We start from the raw sequence: 20,268 nt of genomic DNA on the forward strand, positions 1-20,268 counted from the left end.
TACATGCAGTCAAAAGTCACCCCCCACACACAACAACACAGAGACCCCATCTGCATGCTCACACACGGGCGGGCACATACTGACACACACACACCCACACACTCGCACACACAGAGATACACACACACATTTAAACTCACTCAGGCACTCAAACCCGTGGCCATGCTGTTCTCTGCCTGTGGCATCACGCCCGGCTGCAGCCAGCCCTGTGGGATTGAGGGACAGGACAGGCAGGTTCAAGACTCACCCCCGGATCCATTCTGAGCCATCCGGCGAGCTGAGCACCAAGGTCCGTTTCTAACGGGTGTGTTTGTATTGTCCACACTTCTCAGGTGCGGTGGCCATGCTAGACTCACCGTCAGCCTGCAGGACTAGGCCTACCTGTCCTTGGATGTGCAGATGTTGGCTGGGTCCCTGGAAGAAGTGTGGCCCCGGGTGGGCACGCTCTGGACGTCAGATCGCGAAGAGGGTAAGCCTTCCATTGTCTCAGGCGCAGCCATTGTCTGTAGGATTTCCTGCGCCTGCCTGAGAGGCTGCCAGTCCGCCAGTGCCAACTGGCACGCGGGGTGTGGCTCCAAGAGAGGATTGACCATTCCTCTTGCTCAGTGGCGTGGCTCTGGTCGGTCCAGGCTGCTGGAGGGCTCTGAGGCCATCGGCTTACCCCTCTGAGCTGCGCAGCCTGCTTCGATCAATTGGCCAGGTGGCCCAAAATGTGCTCGGATCGATGATGACTCCCTCATTCTGCATTCCTTGGAAAAGCTGAACAAAATGAGTGAGAACTCCCTACCGTCGTTCTCATCGAAACTGAGGTCCGGCACGTTGTCTCCCCCAGGGCAGGTAGGAGTGAGAGACAGCTTCCCCTTGGCCACACTCCTGCAGCCACCGCAACCACCTCCGCCACAACCTACCCATCCCCACCACCCCCAGAAGCCCCGTCAAACCCCGAGGGCCTCGGCATGGAGAGCCTTACGGAGGGCTCAGGGTCCGGGAGGCGTTTACCCATCCTTGCTGGGTGTTCATGCCACAGAGGTCCTCGTGTACTGAGCGGGCTTTGGTGGCTTGTCGGGCGGCTGGCATTCCTGTCTTAGGAGTCCCATGGCGCGGCGTTGGCACAGGCCTGGGAGCGCATGGCACGGACAAGTGTGGGCCAGGTTGGCACTTCAAGCAGAGCTCCTGGCATTGTTAGTGGTGGGAGCCTCGCGGCGGCTGCTGCGTGGGTCCGGTGTAGAGCTCTGGGCCGGGAAAGCCACGAAAGGTCCCTGTGCCCTTGGGCCCAGTGACGTGCATGGAATGCCCCATGGGGTTGGCAGGAGGGCAGACACTAGGCCAGGCCGCTATGGTGACAGGGCCTGAAAGTATCCCAGTGGTGCTCACTGTGGCCACAGAGGGCCTGTGCTGTGGACCCAGGGCCCAAGTGGAGCCACCAAGCTGCCTCTTGGCCTGGACAGGAGCCTCAGGGACTGGGAAGGATGACAGGGCGGTTGATCCCGTGCACCTGCGTGGCCCTAGGTTCTGGGTGTGTTCCACAGAGCCTGTCACGGCTCCGTGGGTGTGGGAGCCCCGCCCCGCCCTTTCCAGTAGGGGCGGCCAACCACTGGACAGCCAGGACAGCTTTGGGGTGCCTTGGTCTGGCGCCGCCATCCCCAACCGGTATCCCCCTGGCATCTGCATCCCCGAGGATGAGTGCTCCAAGGGCGTCATCGCCGGGCCCTGGAGGGATGCGTTAGTGTTGAGCCACAGGCCTGCCGGGCCTGCATCTGCTACCTTAGCCCAGTGTGGCAGTGGGGACCTTGACTCTGCAGGAACGGGACTCCCGAGGTGGAAGGTGTCTTCCCGGGCAAGTCTGATTGACTGGGGGCCAGGTGTCTCCCAATCCTACTGGGCTAGGGGGCAGAATCGAGACCTCTCGGTGGTAGTCTGAGTGCCAGGGAGGGCAGGGAAGGCCCCGAGTTTGCCGATGCCAGCTGTTCGCAGTGCCCTGTCAGGAGGGGAAGCTGGGCAAACATCCACCTCTCCTTGGGCAGGAGAAGTGTCCTGCTTTCCTAGCGCCTGTAGGCTGTGGGGCAGCGGGTGTGGACCTCCATGAAGGCCATGGTGCTGTGCCTGTGCTGAGAGAGGGGCCCTGCCGTGTATCCACAAGTACGGCTAAATGCAGAGTCCACTGAACTTGTGACTGTCCTCGCTGAAGATCACTGGCCTGGACGTGGGAGTCCCGTTTGACTTCGGTGGCAGGGGGACGTGCCATGTAGGCACATGGACAGTGGCGTGGACTGGGCCGCCAAGTGACTGCACATTTCCTCTCAGACTGGGCCCCCCGGCCCGCTGGCTGTGGACACACCCGTGTCCTTGGTACCAATGGGCCCTGGGATCAGTTGGGTCGTGCACTGGCCCATGGTGGGGCGACGGCACCACTTGCCAAGGGCTCTGCCGCCTGCCTTGCGAGGCGTTTTGGCCGGGTGTGCGGGACGCAGCACATGGCTTGCAGTCTGTAGGCCCCTCACATCCCTACAGCTTGGCCCAGTCTCGATGCTGCACCTGGTGTCCGAGGGGTGGCAGCCTTCCCATGGCTCCAGAGTTTTCCCGGTAGTTGCTGAGGTTCTGTGCAGTGTAATAGCGCTGGGACAGCTAGCGGGGTGACAGTCTGCATTGACGTTGCTCCTCCGGTGCATCAGCGGGTGTACGTAGAGAGGGCGTGTGTGCTTCACCAGGGTGACATTGAGACGGGGAGTCTCTGGCCATTTTCAGCCACTCTAGGGGTCAAAGGTGGTGCTCAGGGATTCATTGGCACCGATGTCGTGCCACTGTGAGGCATGACGTGAGGCCAGGGATCCACGTACAGGGCAGGCTCTGTCGGGAGCTGAGGCCTCCACACGTGAGCAGCCCCCACATGCCTACCCCCCCCATCATAATCACCCACACCGGCCCCACCCCCCCGCGCCCACTCGACCACACAGCACACAGGGACTACACGCAGTCAAAAGTCACCCCCCCAACAACAACAAGGAGACCCCATCCACGTGCTCACACACGGGCGTGTGCCTACAGACACACCCACACACTCGCACACACAGAGATACACACCCACACTCAAACTTTCTCAGGCACTCAAACCCGGGGCCATTCTGTTCTCTGCCCGTGGCATCACGCCGGACTGCAGCCAGCCCTGTGGGACAGAGGGACAGGAGAGGCAGGTGCAAGGCTGACCCCCGGATCGGTTCCGAGCCGTCTGGTGAGCTGAGCACCATGGTCTGTTTCTCACACGTGTGTGCATATTGTCCACACTTCTCAGGTGTGATGGCCATGCCAGGCTCGCCGTTGGCCCGCAGTACTAGACTTTCTTCTCCTTGGATGCACGGAGGTTGGCCGGGTCCCAGGAAGAAGTGCAGTCCCAGCTGGGCACACTGCGGACGTCGGATCGCATAGACGGTAAGCCTTCCATTATCTCAGGCGGCGCCATGGAGTGTAGGATTTCCTAGGCCCGCCCAAGAGGCTGCCAGTGCGCGGGTGCCTTCTGACGCGCTGGGTCTGGCTCCAAGAGAGGATTGACCGTTCCTCTTGCTCAGCAGCTTGGCTCTCGTCGGTCCAGGCTCCTGGAGTGCTCTGAGGCCATCGGTTTACCCCTCTGAGCCTCGCAGCCTGCCTCGTTCAATTGGCCAGGCGGCCCAGAATGTGCTCGGATCGATGATGACTCCCTCATTCTGCATTCCTTGGAAAAGCTGAACAAAATGAGTGAGAACTCCCTACCGTCGTTCTCATCGAAACTGAGGTCCGGCACGTTGTCTCCCCCAGGGCAGGTAGGAGTGAGGGACAGCTTCCCCTTGGCCACACTCCCACAGCCACCGCAACCGTACTGCGACCACCTCCCCAACCCCCACCACCAGAAGCCCCGCCAACCCCCAAGGGCCTCGGCCTGAGAGAGCCTTGCAGAAGGCTCAGGGTCCAGGAGGCGTTTCCCCATCTTATCTGGGTATTCGCAGGATGGCGGTCCTCTTGGACTGAGCAGGCTTCGGTGGCCTTTCGAGCTGCTGGCATCCCTGTCGTAGGAGTCCCATTGCACGGCGTTGGCACGGGCCCTGGAAGCACCTGGCATGAACCAGTGTGGGCCAGGGTGTGCATCAAGCAGAGCTGCTGGCATTGTGTGCGGTGGGAGCCTCACGGCGGCAGGTGCCGTGGTTCCGGAGGCAAGCCTAAGGCTGGGCAAGACACGATAGATGCCCGTGACCTTGGGCCCAGTGATGTGCGTGGAATGACCCATGGGGCTGGCCAGAGGGCAGAGGCACTAGGCCAGGCCGCTACCTTTGACAGGGCCTGAAAGTCTCCCAGTGGACGCTCACTGTGGCCACCCAGGGCCTGTGCTGTGGGCCCAGGGCTGGAGTGGAGCCACCGAGCTGCTGCTTGGCCTGGACAGGAACCTCAGGGATCGGGAAGGACCGCAGGTGTGTTGATCCCTTGCACCTGTGTGGTCCTAGGCTCTGGGTGTGTTCTTACACAGGTGGTCACGCCTCTGTGAGTTGTGGGAGCCCCACCCCCCCTTAAATGGTCGGGGTGGCCAAACGTTGGAAAGCCAGGAAGGCTTCAGATGCCTTGGTCCGGTGCCGCGTTCCCCTACCGGTGTGCCCCTGGCGTCTGCAACCCTGAGGAGGGGCGCTTGGGGGTGTTGTCGCAGGGCCCCGGAGGGATGTGTTAGTGATGACCCACAGCCCACTGGGCCTGCATCGGCTGGCTTAGCCCAGCGGGGCCATGGGAACCTTGCCTCCTCGGACCCGGGGCTCCTGAGGTGAAAGGTGTTTTCCCGGCCAGGTGTGTTTGACTGGGGACCGGGTGTCTCCCATACCAGCTTGGCGGGGGAAGGGTTTGAGACTCTAGGTGGCAGTTTGCATGCTAGGGAGAGCAGGGAAAGCCCCGAGTGTGCCAATGCTAGCTGGGCGCAGTGCCCTGATTGAGAGGGAGCTGGGCAATCGTCCACCTCTCCTTGGGAAGGAGACGTGTCCCTCTGTCCTCACGCCTCTAGGTTGCAGCACAGTGAGTGTGGACTTCCGCGAGGGCCATGGTGCTGTGTCTGTTCCGAGGGAGGGGCCCTGCCTTGCGTCCCCTGGGACGGTTGACCGCAGCTTCTACTGTGCTTGTGGCTGTCCTGGCTGAAGATCACTGGCCGAGACATATGAGTCCCGTTTGACTTTGGTGGCGGGGGGACGTGCTGTGCAGGCACGGGGACGTGGCATACACTGGGCCGCTGAGTGACTGCACATTTCCTCTCAGACCGTGCCCTCGAAGCCCGTTGGCCATGGACATGCGTTGCCCTGGGTGGCAATGGGCCCTGAGTTCAGTTGGGTGGTGCGACGTCTCCCGGCCTGCCAAGGGCTGTGCCGCCTGCCCCGCGAGGGAGTTTTGGCCAGGTGCGCGGGACTTGGAGCCTGGCCCTGAATCCCCAGACTCCTCACCTCGCTACGACCCTGTACCTGGTGTCCATGGGTGGCAGCTTTCCCATGGGCCCCTGGGTTTTCCTGGTGGGGGCTGAGGTTCTGTGCAGTGTAGTAGCGCTAGGACAGCTAGCAGGGTGACAGTCTGCCTCAACGTCGCTCCTCCGGTGCGTCAGTGGGTGTACGTAGAGAGGGCATGTTGTGCTTCGCCAGGGTGACTTTGAGTCGGGGATTCTCTGGCCATTTTTAGCCGTCCTAGGGTTCAAACGTGGTGCTCAGCGTTTCAGTGGCACCAATGTGGTGCCGCTGCGAGGCAGGATGTGAGGCCAGGGATCCACATACAGGGCAGGCTCTGTCGGGAGCTGAGGCCTCCACACGTGATCACCCCCCCTCCCGTGTGCCTATCCCCCCATCAATATCACCCAGACCTGGCCCCACCCCCCCTGTACTCACACAACCACATGGCACACAGGGACTACACGCAGTCACAAGACACCCCCCACACACAACAACACAGACACCCCTTCCGCGTGCTCATACAGGGGCAGGCACGTACACACACACACACACACACACACACAGAGATACACACCCACGCTCAAACTCACGCAGGTACTCAAACCCGCGGCCGTGCTGTTCTGTGCCCATGGCATCACGCCCGGCTGCACCCAGCCCTGTGGGACGGAGGGATAGGACAGGCAGGTGCAAGACTCACCCCCAGATCCGTTCCGGAGCCATCTGGCGAACTGAGAACCACGATCCGTTTCTCACACGTGCGTTTGTATCGTCCACACTTCTCAGGTGCGGTGGCCACGCCAGGCTCGCCATCGGCCTGCAGGACCAGACCTTCCTGTCCTTGGATGAGCAGAGGTTGGCCCGGTCCCCAGAAGAAGTGTGGTCCCGGGTGGGCACGCTGTGGACGTCGAATAACGAAGACGGTAAGCCTTCCATTGTCTCTGGCAGAGCCTTTGGCTGTAGGATATTTTGCGCCCACCTGAGATGCTGCCAGTCCGCCGGTGCCTACTGGTGCATAGGGTCTGGCTCTAAGAGAGGATTGACCGTTCCTCTTGGTCTGTGGCATGGCTCTGGTTGGTCCATCGGCCATCGGCTTACCCCTCTGAGCCACGCAGCCTGCCTCGTTCAGTTTGCCAGACGGCCCAGAATGTGCTCGGATCGATGATGACTCCCTCATTCTGCATTCCTTGGAAAAGCTGAACAAAATGAGTGAGAACTCCCTACCGTCGTTCTCATCGAAACTGAGGTCCGGCACGTTGTCTCCCAAGGGCAGGTAGGAGTGAGGGACAGCTTCCCCTCGGCCACACTCTCTCAGCCACTGTAACTGCCACTGCCAGCACCTCCCCATCCCTACCACCAGCCCCACCACCACCACAAGTCCTGCCAAACCCCAAGGGCCTCGGCATGGGAGACCCATGCAGAGGGCTCAGGTTCCGGGAAACGTTTCCCCATATTAGTTCGGTGTTCATGACACGGCGGTCCTCTTGGACTGAGCGGGCTTTGGTGGCCTGCCGAGCAGCTGGCATCCCCATCGTAGGAGTCCCATTGTGTGGCGTTGGCACGGACCCTGGGAGCCCCTTGCATGGACCAGTGTAGGACTAGGGTGGCGAATCAAGCAGAGCTCCTGGTGTTGATGCGGTGGGAACCTTGCGGCCGCAGCTGCCATGGGTCCAGAGTAGAGTACTGGTCCGGGCAATTCATGATAGGTGCCCGTGCCCTTGGGCGTGGTGATGTGCGTGGAATGGCCCATGGGGTTGACAGGAGGGCAGAGACACTAGGCCAGGCCGCTACCATTGACAGGGCCTTAAAGATTGCCAGTGGCGCTCACTGTGGTCATGTAGGGCCTGTGCTGTGGGCTCAGGTCGGGAGTGGAGCCACCGAGCTGCCTCTTGGCCTGGACAGGAATGGCAGGGATTGGGAAGGACTGTAGGAGGGTTGATCCCGTGCACCTGCATGGCCCAAGGCTCTGGGTGTGTTCCGACATAACCCGTCACTGCTCCGTGGGTTGTGGCAGCTCCACCCTGCCTTCTCCATGTCGGGGCGGCCATCCGTTGGACAGCCGGGATGGCTTCGGTGTGCCTTGGTCCTGCGTCGCGGTCCCCAACCTTTGTGCCCCTAGCATCTGCGTCCATGAGGAGGGGCACCCCGGGGCGTCGTGTCAGGGCCCCAGAGGGATGTGTTAGCGATGACCAAAGGGCCGGCCGGGCCTGCATCAGCTGGCTTAGCCCAGTGTGGTTGTGGGGACCTTGGTTGTTTGGCCTGGGGCTCTCGAGGTGAAACGTGATTTCCTGGGCGGGTCTGTTTGACTGGGGTCCAGGTATCTCCCAATCCTGCTGGGTACGGGGCGGGATCGAGTTGTCTCTGTAGTAGTCTGCATGCCAGGAAGGGCAGGGAAAGCCCTGAGTGTGCGGATGCCAGCTGGGCACAGTGCCCTGTCAGGAGGGAAAGGTGGGCAAACGTCCACCTCTCCTCAGGTACGAGAGGTATCCTGCTTTCTTCATGCCTTTCGGCTGCGGGGCAGCAGGTGCAAAGTCCATGGTGCTGTGCCTGTGCTGAGAGGGGGGCCCTGTCTTGTGGTTGTACATAGAGAGGGCGTGGTGTGTTTTGGCTAGGGTGACTCTGACACGGGGAGTCTGGCCATTTTCAGCCACCCCTAGGGCTCAAACATGGTGCTCTGTGTTTCAATGGCACCGATCCCATGACGCTGCGAGGCAGGACGTGAGGCCAGGGATCCACGTACCGGGCAGGCTCTGTCGGGAGCTGAGGCCAGCACATGTGAGGACAAACGCCCGCGTGCCTACCCCCTCATCAGAATCACCCAGACCCGGGCCCCCTTCCCTGCACCACTTGACCTCAGGGCACACAGGGGTACACGCAGTCAAAGAACACCCGCCCCACGACAGCACAGACACTCCTTCCACGTGCTCACATGGGCGTGTGCGTACAGACACACACAGCCACGCGCTTGCAGACACAGAGATACACACCTACACTCAAACTCACGCAGACACTCAAACCTGCAGCCATGCTGTTCTGTGCCCGTGGCATCACGCCCCGCTGCAGCTAGCATGCGGGACAGAGGGACAGGACAGGGAGGTGCAAGGCTCATCACCGGATCCATTCCCAGCCGTCTGGCGAGCTGAGCACCGCGGTCCGTTTCTGACGCGTGTGTTTGTTTTGTCCACAGTTCTCAGGTGCAGTGGACACGTGAGGCTCGCCGTCGGCCCGCAGGCCTAGGCTTTCCTGTCCTTGGATGCGCTGACATTGGCCGGGTTCCCGGAAGAAGTGTGGTCCCGGGTGGGCTCGCTGTGGACATCAGATCGTGAAGACGGTAAGCCTTCCAGTTGTCTCAGGCGCACCCATTGGCTGTAGGATTTTCTGCGCCCGCTTGAGAGGCTGGCAGTCCGCCAGTGCCTACTGGTGCGAGGGGTCTATCTCCAAGAGAGGATTGACCGTTCCTCTTGCTCAGTGTCATGGCTCTGGTCGGTCCAGGCTGCTGGAGGGCTCTGAGGCCATTGGCTTACCCCTCTGAGCCGCGCAGCCTGCCTCGTTCAACTGGCCAGGCAGGCCAGAATGTGCTCGGATCGATGATGACTCCCTCATTCTGCATTCCTTGGAAAAGCTGAACAAAATGAGTGAGAACTCCCTACCGTCGTTCTCATCGAAACTGAGGTCCGGCACGTTGTCTCCCAAGGGCAGGTAGGAGTGAGGGACAGCTTCCCCTTGGCCACACTCTTGCAGCCACCCCCCCAGCCCCCCCCACAAGCCCCGCCAACCCCCAAAGGCCTCTGCATGAGAGAGCCTTGTGGAGGGCTCAGGGTCCGGGAGGTGTTTCCTCATGTTAGCTGGGTGTTCACAGAATGGCGGTCCTCTTGGACTGAGGGGGCTTTGGTGGCATGTAGGGCAGCTGGCATCCCTGTCGTAGGAGTCCCATTGCACGGCATTGGCACAGGCCCTGGGAGGGCATGTCATAGACCAGCGTGGGTCAGGGTGGCACTTCAGGCAGAGCTCCTGGCGTTGTGTGCATTGGGAGCCTCGCGGCGGCAGCTGCCGTGTGTCCAGAGGAGAGCCATGGGCAGGGCAAGCCACGATAGGTGCCCGTGCCCTTGGTCCTGGTGACGTGCGTGGAATGCCCCATGGGGTTGGAAGGAGGGTGGAGGCACTAGGCCATGCCACTACCGTGATAGGGCCTGAAAGTCTCTCAGTGGCCGCTCACTGTGGCCACGCAGGGCCTGTGCTGTGGGCCCAGGGCAGGAGTGGAGCCACCGAGCTGCTGCTTGGCCTGGACAGGAACCTCAGGGACCGGGAAGGACCGCAGGCGGGTTGATCCCATGCACGTGCGCGGCCCTGGGCTCTTGGTGTGTTAAGACCCAGCCCGTCATGCTCCGTGGGTTGTGGCAGCCCCACCCCGCCCTTTCTAGGTCGCGGCTGCCAACCGCTGGTTAGCTGGGATGGCTTCAGGGTGCCTTGTTCTGGCACTGCAGTCCCCAGCTGGGGTGCCTCTGGCATCAGCGTCCACGAGGAGGGGCGTTCCAGGGACGTCATCACAGGGTCCCGGAGGGATGCGTTAGCGATGACCCACATTCCGGCCAGGCCTGCGTCAGCTGGCTTAGCCCAACGTGGCCATGGGAACCCTGCCTCCTCGGGCCCGGGGCTCCCGAGGTGAAAGGCGATTTCCGGGCGGGTCTGTTTTACGGGGTCCAGGTGTCTCCCAATCCTGCTGGTCGGGGTGGCAGAATCGAGACCTTTCGGTGGTTAGTCTGCGTGCCAGGGAGGGCAGGGAAGGCCCCAAGTGTGCCGATGCCAACTGGGCATAGTGCCCTGTCAGGAGGGGACGCTGGGCAAACGTCCACCTCTCCTTGGTCAGGAGAGGTATCCTGCTTTCCTCGCGCCTCGGCTCTGGGGCACTGGGCGGGGACATCCGCGAGGGCCATGGTGCTATGCCTTTGTCAAGGAGAGGCCCTGCCTTGGGTCCCTCAGGACGGCTGACCGCAGCATCCACTGCCCCTGTGACTATCCTGGTTGAAGGTCCCTGGCCCGGACATGTGAGTCCCGTTTGATTTTGGTGGCGGAGGGGCGTGCCGTGTAGGCACGGAAATGCGGGCGTGGACCGGGCTGCAGAGTGACTGCACGTTTCCTCGGAGGCCGGGCCGCCATTGCCTGGTGGCCGTGGACACGCCTTGCCCTGGGTGGCAATGGGCCCTGGGTGGCAATGGGCCCTGGGTTCACTGTGTGGTGCACCAGCCCGCAGCTTGCCAAGGGCTGTGCCGCAGGCCCTGGGAGGGCCTTTTGTTCGGGTGCGCAGGATGCGGCCCCGGGCCTTGAGTGTGAGGACCCCTCACCTCGCTACATCTTTGGTCATTTTCGGTCTTGGAACTGGTGTCCAGTGGTGGCAGCCTTCTCATGGGCCCCTGGGTTTTTTCAGTGGTGGATGAGGTGCTGTGCAGTGTAGTAGCGTTCGGACCCCTAGCGGGGTGACAGTCTACGTCGACGTCGCTCCTCCCGTGCGTCAGCGGGTGTACAAGGAGAGGACGTGCCCTGCTTCACCAGGGTGACTTTGAGACATGGATTCTCTGGCCATTTTCAGCCATCCTAGGGGTCAAACGTGGCGCTCGGGGTTTCAGTGGCACCGATCTCGTGCCACTGCAAGGCAGGACATGAGGCCAGGGATCCACGTACCAGGCAGGCTCTGTCGGGAGCTGAGGCCTCCACACGTGAGGACAAACGCCCACCTGCCTACCCCCTCAATCAGAATCACCCAGACCCCCCCCCCGCATGCACTCGACCAAAGGGCACACAGGGACTACACTCAGTCACAAGACACCCCCCCACAACAACACAGACGCCCTTTCCGTGTGCTTACACCTCGGCGTGCACGTACAGACACATACACCCACACACTTGCAGACACAGAGATACACACCTACACTCAAACAAACGCAGACACTCAAACCCGCAGCCGTGCTTTTCTGTGCCTGTGGCATCACGCCCGGCTGCAGCCAGCACTGAGGGAAAGAGGGACAGGACAGGCAGGTGCAAGGCTCACCCCCGGATCCATTCCCAGCCGTCCGGCGGGCTGAGCACCGACATCCGTTTCTCACGTGTGCGTTTGTATCGTCCACACTTCTCAGGTGCGGTGGCCAAGCCAGGTTCACCGTCGGCCTGCAGGACTGGGCCTTCCTTTCCTTGGGTGCGAGGAGGATGGCCGGGTTCTCGGAAGAAGTGAGGTCCCGGGTGGGCACTCTGCGGACGTCGGATCTCGAAGACGGTAAGCCTTCCGTTGTCTCAGGTGCACCCATTGGCTGTAGGATTTCTTGTGCCTGCCTGAGAGGCTGCCAGTCCGCCGGTGCCTACTGGTGCGCGGGGTCTGGCTCCAAGAGAGGATTGAACATTCCTTTTGCTCAGCGGCGTGGCTCTGGTCAGTCCAGGCGCTGGAGGGCTCTGAGGCCATCGGCTTAACCCTCTGAGCCACGCAGCCTGCCTCGTTCAATTGGCCAGGCGGCCCAAAATGTGCTCGGATCGATGATGACTCCCACATTCTGCATTCCTTGGAAAAGCTGAACAAAATGAGTGAGAACTCCCTACCGTCGTTCTCATCGAAACTGAGGTCCGGCACGTTGTCTCCCAAGGGCAGGTAGGAGCGAGGGATAGCTTCCCCTTGGCCACACTCTTGCAGACACCGCAACCACCACCGCCACCACCTCTCCACCCCCACCCCACCCCACCACCATCTCCACCACCACCACCAGAAGCCCCACCAACCCCCAAGGGCCTCAGCATGGGAGAACCTTGCTGAGGGCTCAGGGTCCGGGAGGCATTTCCCCATCTTAACTGGGCGTTCATGCCACGGGGGTCCTCGTGTACTGAGCGGGCTTTGGTGGCTTGTCGGGCGGCTGGCATTCCTGTCCTAGGACTCCCATTGCACGGCGTTGGCACGGGCCTGGGAGTGCATGGCGCACACAAGTGTGGGCCAGGTTGGCGCTTCAAGCAGAGCTCCTGGCGTTGTCAGTAGTGGGAGCCTCGCGGCGGCAGCTGCGTGGGTCCGGTGTAGAGCTCCGGGCTGGGAAGCCACGAAAGGTCCCCATGCCCTTGGGCCCAGTGACGTGCATGGAATGCCCCATGGGGTTGGCAGGAGGGCAGAGACAGTAGGCCAGGCTGCTACGGTGACAGGGTCTGAAAGTCTCCCAGTGGCGCTCACTATGGCCACACAGGGCCTGTGCTGTGGGCCCAGGGCCGGAGTGGAGCCAGCGAGCTGCTGCTTGGCCTGGACAGGAACCTCAGGGACTGGGGAAGGATGACAGGGGTGTTGATCCCATGCTCCTGCGCAGCCCTAGGCTCTGGGTGTGTTCCAACAGAGCCTGTCACGGCTCCGTGGGTGTGGGAGCCCCACCCCGCCCTTTCCAGTTAGGGGCAGCCAACCACTGGACAGCCGGGACGGCTTCGGGGTGCCTTGGTCTGGCGCCGTGATCCCCAACAAGTGTCCCCCTGGCATCTGCGTCCCCAAGGATGGGTGCTCCAAGGGCGTCGTCGCAGGGCCCTAGAGGGATGCGTTAGCGATGACCCACAGGCCCGCCGGGCCTGCATCAGCTACCTTAGCCCAGCGTGACAGTGGGGACCTTGACTCTGCAGGAATGGGGCTCCTGAGATGAAAGGTGTTTTCATGGGTGGGTCTGTTTGACTGGGGGCCAGGTGTCTCCCAATCCTACTGGGCTAGGGGGCGGAATCGAGACCTCTCGGTGGTAGTTTGTGTGCCAGGAAGGGCAGGGAAGGCCCTAAGTGTGCTGGTGCCAGCTGGGCACAGTGCCCTGTCAGGAGGGGAAGCTGGGCAAACGTCCACCTCTCCCCGGGCAGGAGAGGTGTCCTGATTTCCTCACGCCTCTTGGCTGCGGGGCAGCGGGCGGGGACCTCTGTGAGGGCCATGGTGCTGTGCCTGTGCCTAGAGGGGCCCTGCATTGCGTCCCCCAGGACAGCTGACCACAGCGTGCACTGAGCTTGTGGCTGTCCTGGCTGAAGATCACCGACCTGAACGTGCGAGTCCCACTTGACCTCGGTGGAGGGGAGACGTGCCGTGCAGACACGGGGACATTGGCGTGGACTGGGTCCCCGAGTGATTGCACATATCCTTGGAGGCCGGGCCCCTGAAGCCCTCTGGTGTGTATGCTCCTTGCTTTGTGTGGCCATGGGCCCTGGTTTCAGTCAGGTGGTACACCGGCCCATGGCTTGCCAGGGCTATGCCGCCTCCCTGCGAGGGCCTTTTGGCCGGGTGTGTGGGACACGGCGCCTGGACCTGAGTCTGTGGACCCCTCACCTCGGTACGGCTTGGGTTGATTTCAGCCCTGCACCCGGTATCCAGGGGTGGCAGCCTTCCCATGGGCCCCTTGGTTTTCTGGGTGGTGGCTGAGGTTCTGTGCAGTGTAATAGTGCTCGGATAGCTAGCGGGGTGACAATCCGCATTAACGTAGTTCCTCCGTTGCGTCAGTGGGTGTACGTAGAGAGAGTGTGTTGTGCTTCGGCAGGGTGACTTTGAGTCGCGGAATCTCTGGCCATTTTTAGCCACCCCTAGGGGTCAAATGTGGTGCTTGGGGTTTCAGTGGCACCGATGTCGTGCCACTGCGAGGCAGGACGTGAGGTCAGGGATCCACGTACTGGGCAGGCTCTGTCGGAAGCTGAGGCCTCCACATGTGAGCACCCGTCCCTCGTGCCTACCCCCCATCAGAATCACCCAGACCCGGCCCCACCCCACTGTACGCACTCGACCACATGGGACTCAGGGACTACACGCAGTCACAAGGCACACCCCCACAACAACACAGACACCCCTTCCACGTGCTCACACACGGGCGGGCACGTACAGACACACACACCCACACACTCGCAGACATAGGGATACACACACACATTGAAACTCATGCAGGCAATCAAACCTGCGGCCGTGCTGTTGTGTGCCCGTGGCATCATGCCCTGCTGTAGCCAGCCCTGCAGGACAGAGGGACAGGACAGGAAGGTGCAAGGCTCACCCCTGGATCCATTCCAATCCATCCGGGGAGCTGAGCATCATGGTCCGTTTCTCATGCATGCGATTGTATTGTCCACACTTCTCAGGTGCGGTGGCCACGCCAGGCTCGCCGTCGGACTGCAGGACTAGGCCTTCCTGTCCTTGGATGCACGGAGGTTGTCCAGGTCCGCGGAAGAAGTGTGGTCCCTGGTCCGCACGCTGGGGACGTCTGTCGCGAAGACGGTAAGCCATCCATTGTGTCAGGCGAACCCATTGGCTGTAGGATTTCCTGTGCCTGCCTGAGAGTCTACCAGTCCGCCGGTGCCTACTGGCGCAGAGGGTTTGGATCCAAGAGAGGATTGGCTGTTCCTCTTGCTCTGTGGTGTGACTCTGGTCGGTCTGGGCTGCTGGAGGGCACTGAGGCCATCGACTTACCCTCTGAGCCACGCAGCCTGCATCGTTCAGTTTGCCAGGCGGCCCAGAATGTGCTCGGATCGATGATGACTCCCTCATTCTGCATTCCTTGGAAAAGCTGAACAAAATGAGTGAGAACTCCCTACCGTCGTTCTCATCGAAACTGAGGTCCGGCACGTTGTCTCCCCCAGGGCAGATAGGAGCGAGGGACAGCTTCCCCTCGGCCACACACTCTCAGCCAACGCAACCACCACCACCACCACCTCCCACCCATCCCTCCCCCCACCATCAGCACAAGCCCTGCCAACCTCCAAAGGCCTCGGCATGGGAGAGCCTTACGGAGGGCTCAGGGTCCGGGATGCATTTCCCCATCTTAGCTGGGTGTTCACGGTGCTGAGATCTTCATGGCCTGACCAGGCTTTGGTGCCGTGTCCGGTAGCTGGCATCCCCTTTTTAGGATTCCCATTGTGTGGCATTGGCATGGGTCCTGGGGTATCTCCGTGGACCAGCGTGGGTCAGGGTGGCGCTTCAAGCAGAGCTCCTGGCCTTATGTGCAATGGGAGTCCTGTGGCGGCAGCTGCTGTGGGTGCAGAGCAGAGCCCGAGTCGGGCAAGCCACGATAGGTGCCCGTGCCCTTTGGTTCAGTGACGTGCGTGGTATGCCCCATGGTGTTGGCAGGAGGGCAGAGGCACTAGGTCAGGCCGCTACCCTTGACAGGGCCTGAATGTCTCCCAGTGGCCACTCACTGTGGCCACGCAGGTCCTGTACTGTGGGCCCAGGCGCGAGTGGAGCCACTGAGCTCCCTCTTGGCCTAGATAGAAAAGTCAGGGACCGAGAAGGACCGCAGGTGGTTTGGTCCCGCACATATTCGTGGCACTAGGCTCTGGTTGTGTTCTGACACAGCCCATCACGGCTCCTTGGGTTGTGTGAGCCTCACCCTGCCCTTTTCACGTCAGGGCAGCCAACCGCTGGACAGCCGATAGGCTTTGGGGTGCCTCTCTCTGGCTCTGCGGTCCCTGACCGGTGTGCCCCTGACATCTGCGTCCCTGAGGAGGGACGCTCCAGGGGCATCGTCCAGGTCTGTGGAGGGATGTGTTAGTGATGACCTACGGCCAGCCAGGCCTGTGTCAGCTACCTTAGTCCAGCGTGGCAGTGGGGACCTTGACTCCTCAGGAATGGGGCTCCCGAGGTGAAAGGTGTTTTCCCAGGCGCGTCTGTTTGACTGGGGGCCAGGTATCTCCCAATCCTCTGGGCAGGGGCGGGGGCTGGTGGGATGGAGACGTCTCGGTGTTAGTCTCCATGCCAGGGAGGGCAGGGAAAGCCCCGAGTGTGCCAATGCCAGCTGGGCACAGTGCCCTGTTAGGAGGGGAAGCTGGGCAAACATCCACCTCTCCTTGGGCAGGAGAGGTGTCCTGCTTTCCTCGCCCCTCTGGGCTGTGGGGCAGCGGGTGTGGACCTCCATGAAGGCCATGGTGCTGTGCCTGTGCCGAGACAGTGGCCCTGCCTTGCGTTCCCTGGGATGGCTGACCGCACCTTCCACTGCGCTTGTGGCTGTCTTGTCTGAAGGTCTCTGCTCAGACGTACGAGTCCCGTTTGACCTCGGTGGTGGGGGTACGTGCCGTGCAGGCACGGGGATGTGGGCATGGACCGAGCCATTGAGTGATTGCACGTTTCCTCGGAGACGGGGCTCCCAAAGCCTGCTGGCCATGGACACTCTTGTGCCCTGGATGGTAATGGGCCCTGTGTTCAGTCCGGTGGTGTGCCGGCCTGCGGCATGCCATGAGTTGTGCCGCCTGCCCCACAAGGGCCTTTTGGCAGGTGCGCAGGACATGGGGCCTGGCCTTGAATCTGTGGGCCCCTCACCTCGCTACAGCTTGGGTTGGGTTCATCCCTGTACCTGGTGTCTGGGGTGGCAGTCTTCCCATGGGCCCTTGGGCTGGCTGAGTTTCTGTGCAGTGTAATAGCACTGGGACAGCTAGCGGGGTGACAGTCCACATCGACGTCTCTTTACTCCGGTGCATCAGTGGGTCTACGTAGAGAGGGTGTGCTGTGCTTCGACATGGTCACTTTGAGACAGGGAGTCTCTGGCCATTTTCAGCCGTCCCTCGGGGTCAATTGTGGCACTCAGAGTTCCAGTGGCACTGATCTCGTGCCTCTGCGAGGCAGGATTGAACCCAGGGATCCATGAACCGGGCAGGCTCTGTCGGTAGCTGAGGCCTCCACACGTGATCACCCCCCCCCCCGGCGTGCCACCCCCATCAGAATTACCCAAACCCAGCCCCACCCCTCCGCACATACTTGACCACACGGCACACAGGGACTACACGCAGTCACAAGACACTGCCACCACAACAACACAGACACCCCTTCCGTGTGCTCACACACGGGCGGGCACGTACAGACACACAAACATACACTCACACACACACACAGATACACACCCACACTCAAATTCACGCAGGTACTCAAACCCGAGGCCGTTCTGTTCTGTGCCCGTGGCATCATGCCCGGCTGCACCCAGCCCTGTGGGACAGAGGGACAGGACAGGCAAATGCAAGGCTCACCCCCGGATCCGTTCCGAGCCATCTGGCGAGCTGAGCACCACGGTCCGTTTCTCACACGTGCGTGCGTATTGTTCACACTTCTTAGGTGCTGTGGCCACACCAGACTCGCCGTCGGCCCGCAGGACTAGACTTTCCTGTCCTCGGATGAGTGGAGGTTCCAGTCCCCGGAAGAAGTGTGGTCTCGGGTGGGCTCGCTGTGGATGTCGGACCTCGAAGACAGTAAGCCTTCCATTGTCTCAGGCAGAGCCATTGGCTGTAGGATTTCTTGCACCCACCTGAGAGGCTGCCAGTCTGCTGGTGCCTACTGGTGTGTGGGGTCTGGCTGCAAGAGAGGATTGACCGTTCCTCTTGCTCAGTGGCGTGGCTGTGGTAGGTCCAGGCTACTGGAGGGCTCTGAGGCCATCAGGTTACCTCTCTGAGCCATGAAGCCTGCTTGGTTAAATTTGCCAGGCAGTTCAGAATGTGCTCGGATCGATGATGACTTCCTCATTCTGCATTCCTTGGAAAAGCTGAACAAAATGAGTGAGAACTCCCTACCGTCGTTCTCATCGAAACTGAGGTCCGGCACATTGTCTCCCCCAAGGCAGGTAGGAGCGAGGGACAGCTTCCCCTCAGCCATACTCCCGCAGCCACCGCAACCACCACCACTACCAGCACACCACCTCCACCCCACCCCCATTCACACCCCCACCCCCACAAGCCTGCCAACCCCCAAGGCCCTGGCATGGGGAGCCTTACGTAGGGCTCAGGGTCCAGGCGGCGTTTCCCCATCTTAGCTGGGTGTTCATGGCATGGAGGTCCTCGTTGACTGGCCATGCGTTGGTTGCATGTTGGGCAGCTGGCATCCATGTCGTAGGAGTCCCATTGCGCGCTGTTGGCCCGGGTCATGGGAGCACATGGCACGGACCAACATGGGCCAGCATGGCACTTCAGGCAGTCCTCCTGGCGTTGTGTGCATTGGGAGCCCCACAGCGGCAGCTGCTGTGGGTCCGGAGGAGAACCCCGGGCCGGTCAAGCCACAATAGGTGCCCGTGCCCTTTGGCCCGGTGACATGCGTGTAATGCCCCATGGGGTTGGCAGGAGGGCAGCGGCACTAGGCCAGGCCGCTGCCCTTTACAGGTCCTGAGTCTCCCAGTTTCCTCTCAGTGTGGCCACGCAGGGCCTGTGCTGTGGACCCAGGGAGGGAGTGGAGCCACCGAGCTGCCTCTTGGCCTGGACAGGAACTGCAGGGACCAGGAAGGACCACAGGTGGGTTGATCCCACGCACCTGCACAGCCCTGGGCTCTTGGCGTGTTCCGACACAGACTGTCACAGCTCCTTGGGTTGTGGGAGCCCAGGCCACCCTTTCCAGGTAGGGGCGGCCAACCGATGGACAGGCGAATGGCTTCGTGGTGCCTCTCTCCAGCGCCGCGGTCCCCGACCATTGTGCCCCTGACGTCTGCATCCCCGAGGATGGGTTCTTCAGGGGCATCGTTGAAAGGCCCCGGAGGGATGGTTTGCGGTAACCCATGGGCCCGCCAGGTCTGCGTCAGCTACCTTAGCCCAGCGTGGCCATGGGTACCATGCGTCCTCAGGCCTGGTGCTCCTGAGGTGAAAGGTGTTTTCCCGGGCGGGTCTGTTTGACTGGTGGCCAGGTGTCTCCCAATCCTGCTGGGTGGGTGGGGAGGTGGGATGGAGACCTCTCAGTGGTAGTCTGTGCGCCAGGGAGGGCATGGAAGGCCCTTAGTGTGCTGATGCCAGCCGGGCGTAGTGCCCTTTCAGGAAGGAAAGCTGGGCAAACGTCCACGTCTCCTTGGGCAAGAGAGGTGTCCTGCTTTCTTCGCGCCTCTCAGGTGCAGTGTATGGGCGCGGACCTCCGCGAGGGCCATGGTGTTGTGCCTGTGCTGAGAGAGGGGCCCTGCCATGCGTCCCCCGGGACGGCTGACCACAGCATCCACTGTGCCTATGGCTGTCCTGGCTGAAGATCCCTGTTCCAGACGTGCAAGTCCCGTTTGACCTTGGTGGTAGGGGGATGTGCCGTTTAGGCACGGGGAGGCAGATGCAGACCTGGCAGCTGAGTGACTACACGTTTCCTCGGAGGCCGGGCCCCCGAAGCCCTCTGGCCATGGGCACACCTTGCCTTGGGTGGCAAAGGGCGCTGGGTTCAGTCAGGTGATGTGCTGGCCCATGGCAGGGTGAGGGCACCCCTTGCCAAAAGCTGTGCCAACTGTGCTGTGAGGGCATTTTTCCCGGGTGTGTGGGATGCGGCACCTGGCCTGGAGTCCGCGGGCCCCTCCCCTTGGTACGGCTTGGGTCACTTTCCGCCCAGCACCCAGTGTCCCAAGGGTGGCAGCCTTCCCATGGGCCCCTGGGTTTTCTGGGTGGTGGCTGAGGTTCTGTGCAGTGTAATAGTGCTGGGATAGCTACCAGGGTGACAGTCTGTGTCGACGTCGCTCCTCCGGTGCATCAGCAGGTGTACTTAGAGAGGGCGTGCTGTGCTTTGCCAGGGTGACCTTGAGACGGGGAGTCTCTGGCCATTTTCAACCTCCCCTTGGGGTCAAACGTGGCGCTCAGGGTTTCTGTGGCACTGATCTCATGCTGCTGTGAGGCAGGATGTGAGGCCAGGGATCCACGTACCAGGCAGGCTCTGTTGGGAGCTGAGGCCTCCACACGTGAGCACAAACCCCTATATGCCTACCCCCCTATCAGAATCACCCAGACCCGCCCCCCCGCCGCATGCACTCGACCACACGGCACACAGGGACTACATGCAGTCACAAGACAGCTCCCCTACAACGACACAGACTCCCCTTCCGCGGTCTCACACACAGGCATGCGCATACAGACACACACACTCACAGACATACACACACACACACAC

At 61.7% G+C, this 20,268-nt stretch overlaps 1 protein-coding gene and 7 non-coding genes across 9 annotated transcripts in view; all 8 read left to right on the forward strand.

The window, feature by feature from the left end:
• The window catches only part of LOC123790751 (uncharacterized), a 194,927-nt gene that overhangs the window by 103,891 nt on the left and 70,768 nt on the right, over positions 1–20,268 (forward strand). For both annotated transcript variants that reach the window (XM_087856726.1, XM_087856727.1), the window contains 6 exons: positions 333–469; positions 3,290–3,426; positions 6,222–6,358; positions 8,623–8,766; positions 11,567–11,703; positions 14,538–14,673. In XM_087856726.1, coding sequence (XP_087712852.1) covers positions 11,637–11,703; positions 14,538–14,673 — 203 coding nt within the window. In that variant the 5' untranslated portion in view covers positions 333–469; positions 3,290–3,426; positions 6,222–6,358; positions 8,623–8,766; positions 11,567–11,636. The remainder of the gene's footprint in view (positions 1–332; positions 470–3,289; positions 3,427–6,221; positions 6,359–8,622; positions 8,767–11,566; positions 11,704–14,537; positions 14,674–20,268) is intronic.
• LOC123790851 (small nucleolar RNA SNORD116) lies at positions 719–813 on the forward strand. The gene has a single exon (XR_006779225.1). It is a non-coding gene; the product is annotated as a small nucleolar RNA SNORD116 (small nucleolar RNA).
• On the forward strand, positions 3,676–3,770 carry LOC123790850 (small nucleolar RNA SNORD116). The gene has a single exon (XR_006779224.1). It is a non-coding gene; the product is annotated as a small nucleolar RNA SNORD116 (small nucleolar RNA).
• LOC123790849 (small nucleolar RNA SNORD116) lies at positions 6,591–6,685 on the forward strand. The gene has a single exon (XR_006779223.1). It is a non-coding gene; the product is annotated as a small nucleolar RNA SNORD116 (small nucleolar RNA).
• Positions 9,017–9,111, forward strand: LOC123790848 (small nucleolar RNA SNORD116). The gene has a single exon (XR_006779222.1). It is a non-coding gene; the product is annotated as a small nucleolar RNA SNORD116 (small nucleolar RNA).
• On the forward strand, positions 11,952–12,046 carry LOC123790843 (small nucleolar RNA SNORD116). The gene has a single exon (XR_006779217.1). It is a non-coding gene; the product is annotated as a small nucleolar RNA SNORD116 (small nucleolar RNA).
• On the forward strand, positions 14,922–15,016 carry LOC123790847 (small nucleolar RNA SNORD116). The gene has a single exon (XR_006779221.1). It is a non-coding gene; the product is annotated as a small nucleolar RNA SNORD116 (small nucleolar RNA).
• On the forward strand, positions 17,877–17,971 carry LOC123790859 (small nucleolar RNA SNORD116). The gene has a single exon (XR_006779232.1). It is a non-coding gene; the product is annotated as a small nucleolar RNA SNORD116 (small nucleolar RNA).

This window comes from Ursus americanus, chromosome 28 (genome assembly GCF_024610735.1).
Source record: "Ursus americanus isolate L20-20 chromosome 28, mUrsAme1.1.p, whole genome shotgun sequence".
Classification (NCBI taxonomy): Eukaryota; Metazoa; Chordata; class Mammalia; order Carnivora; family Ursidae; genus Ursus; species Ursus americanus.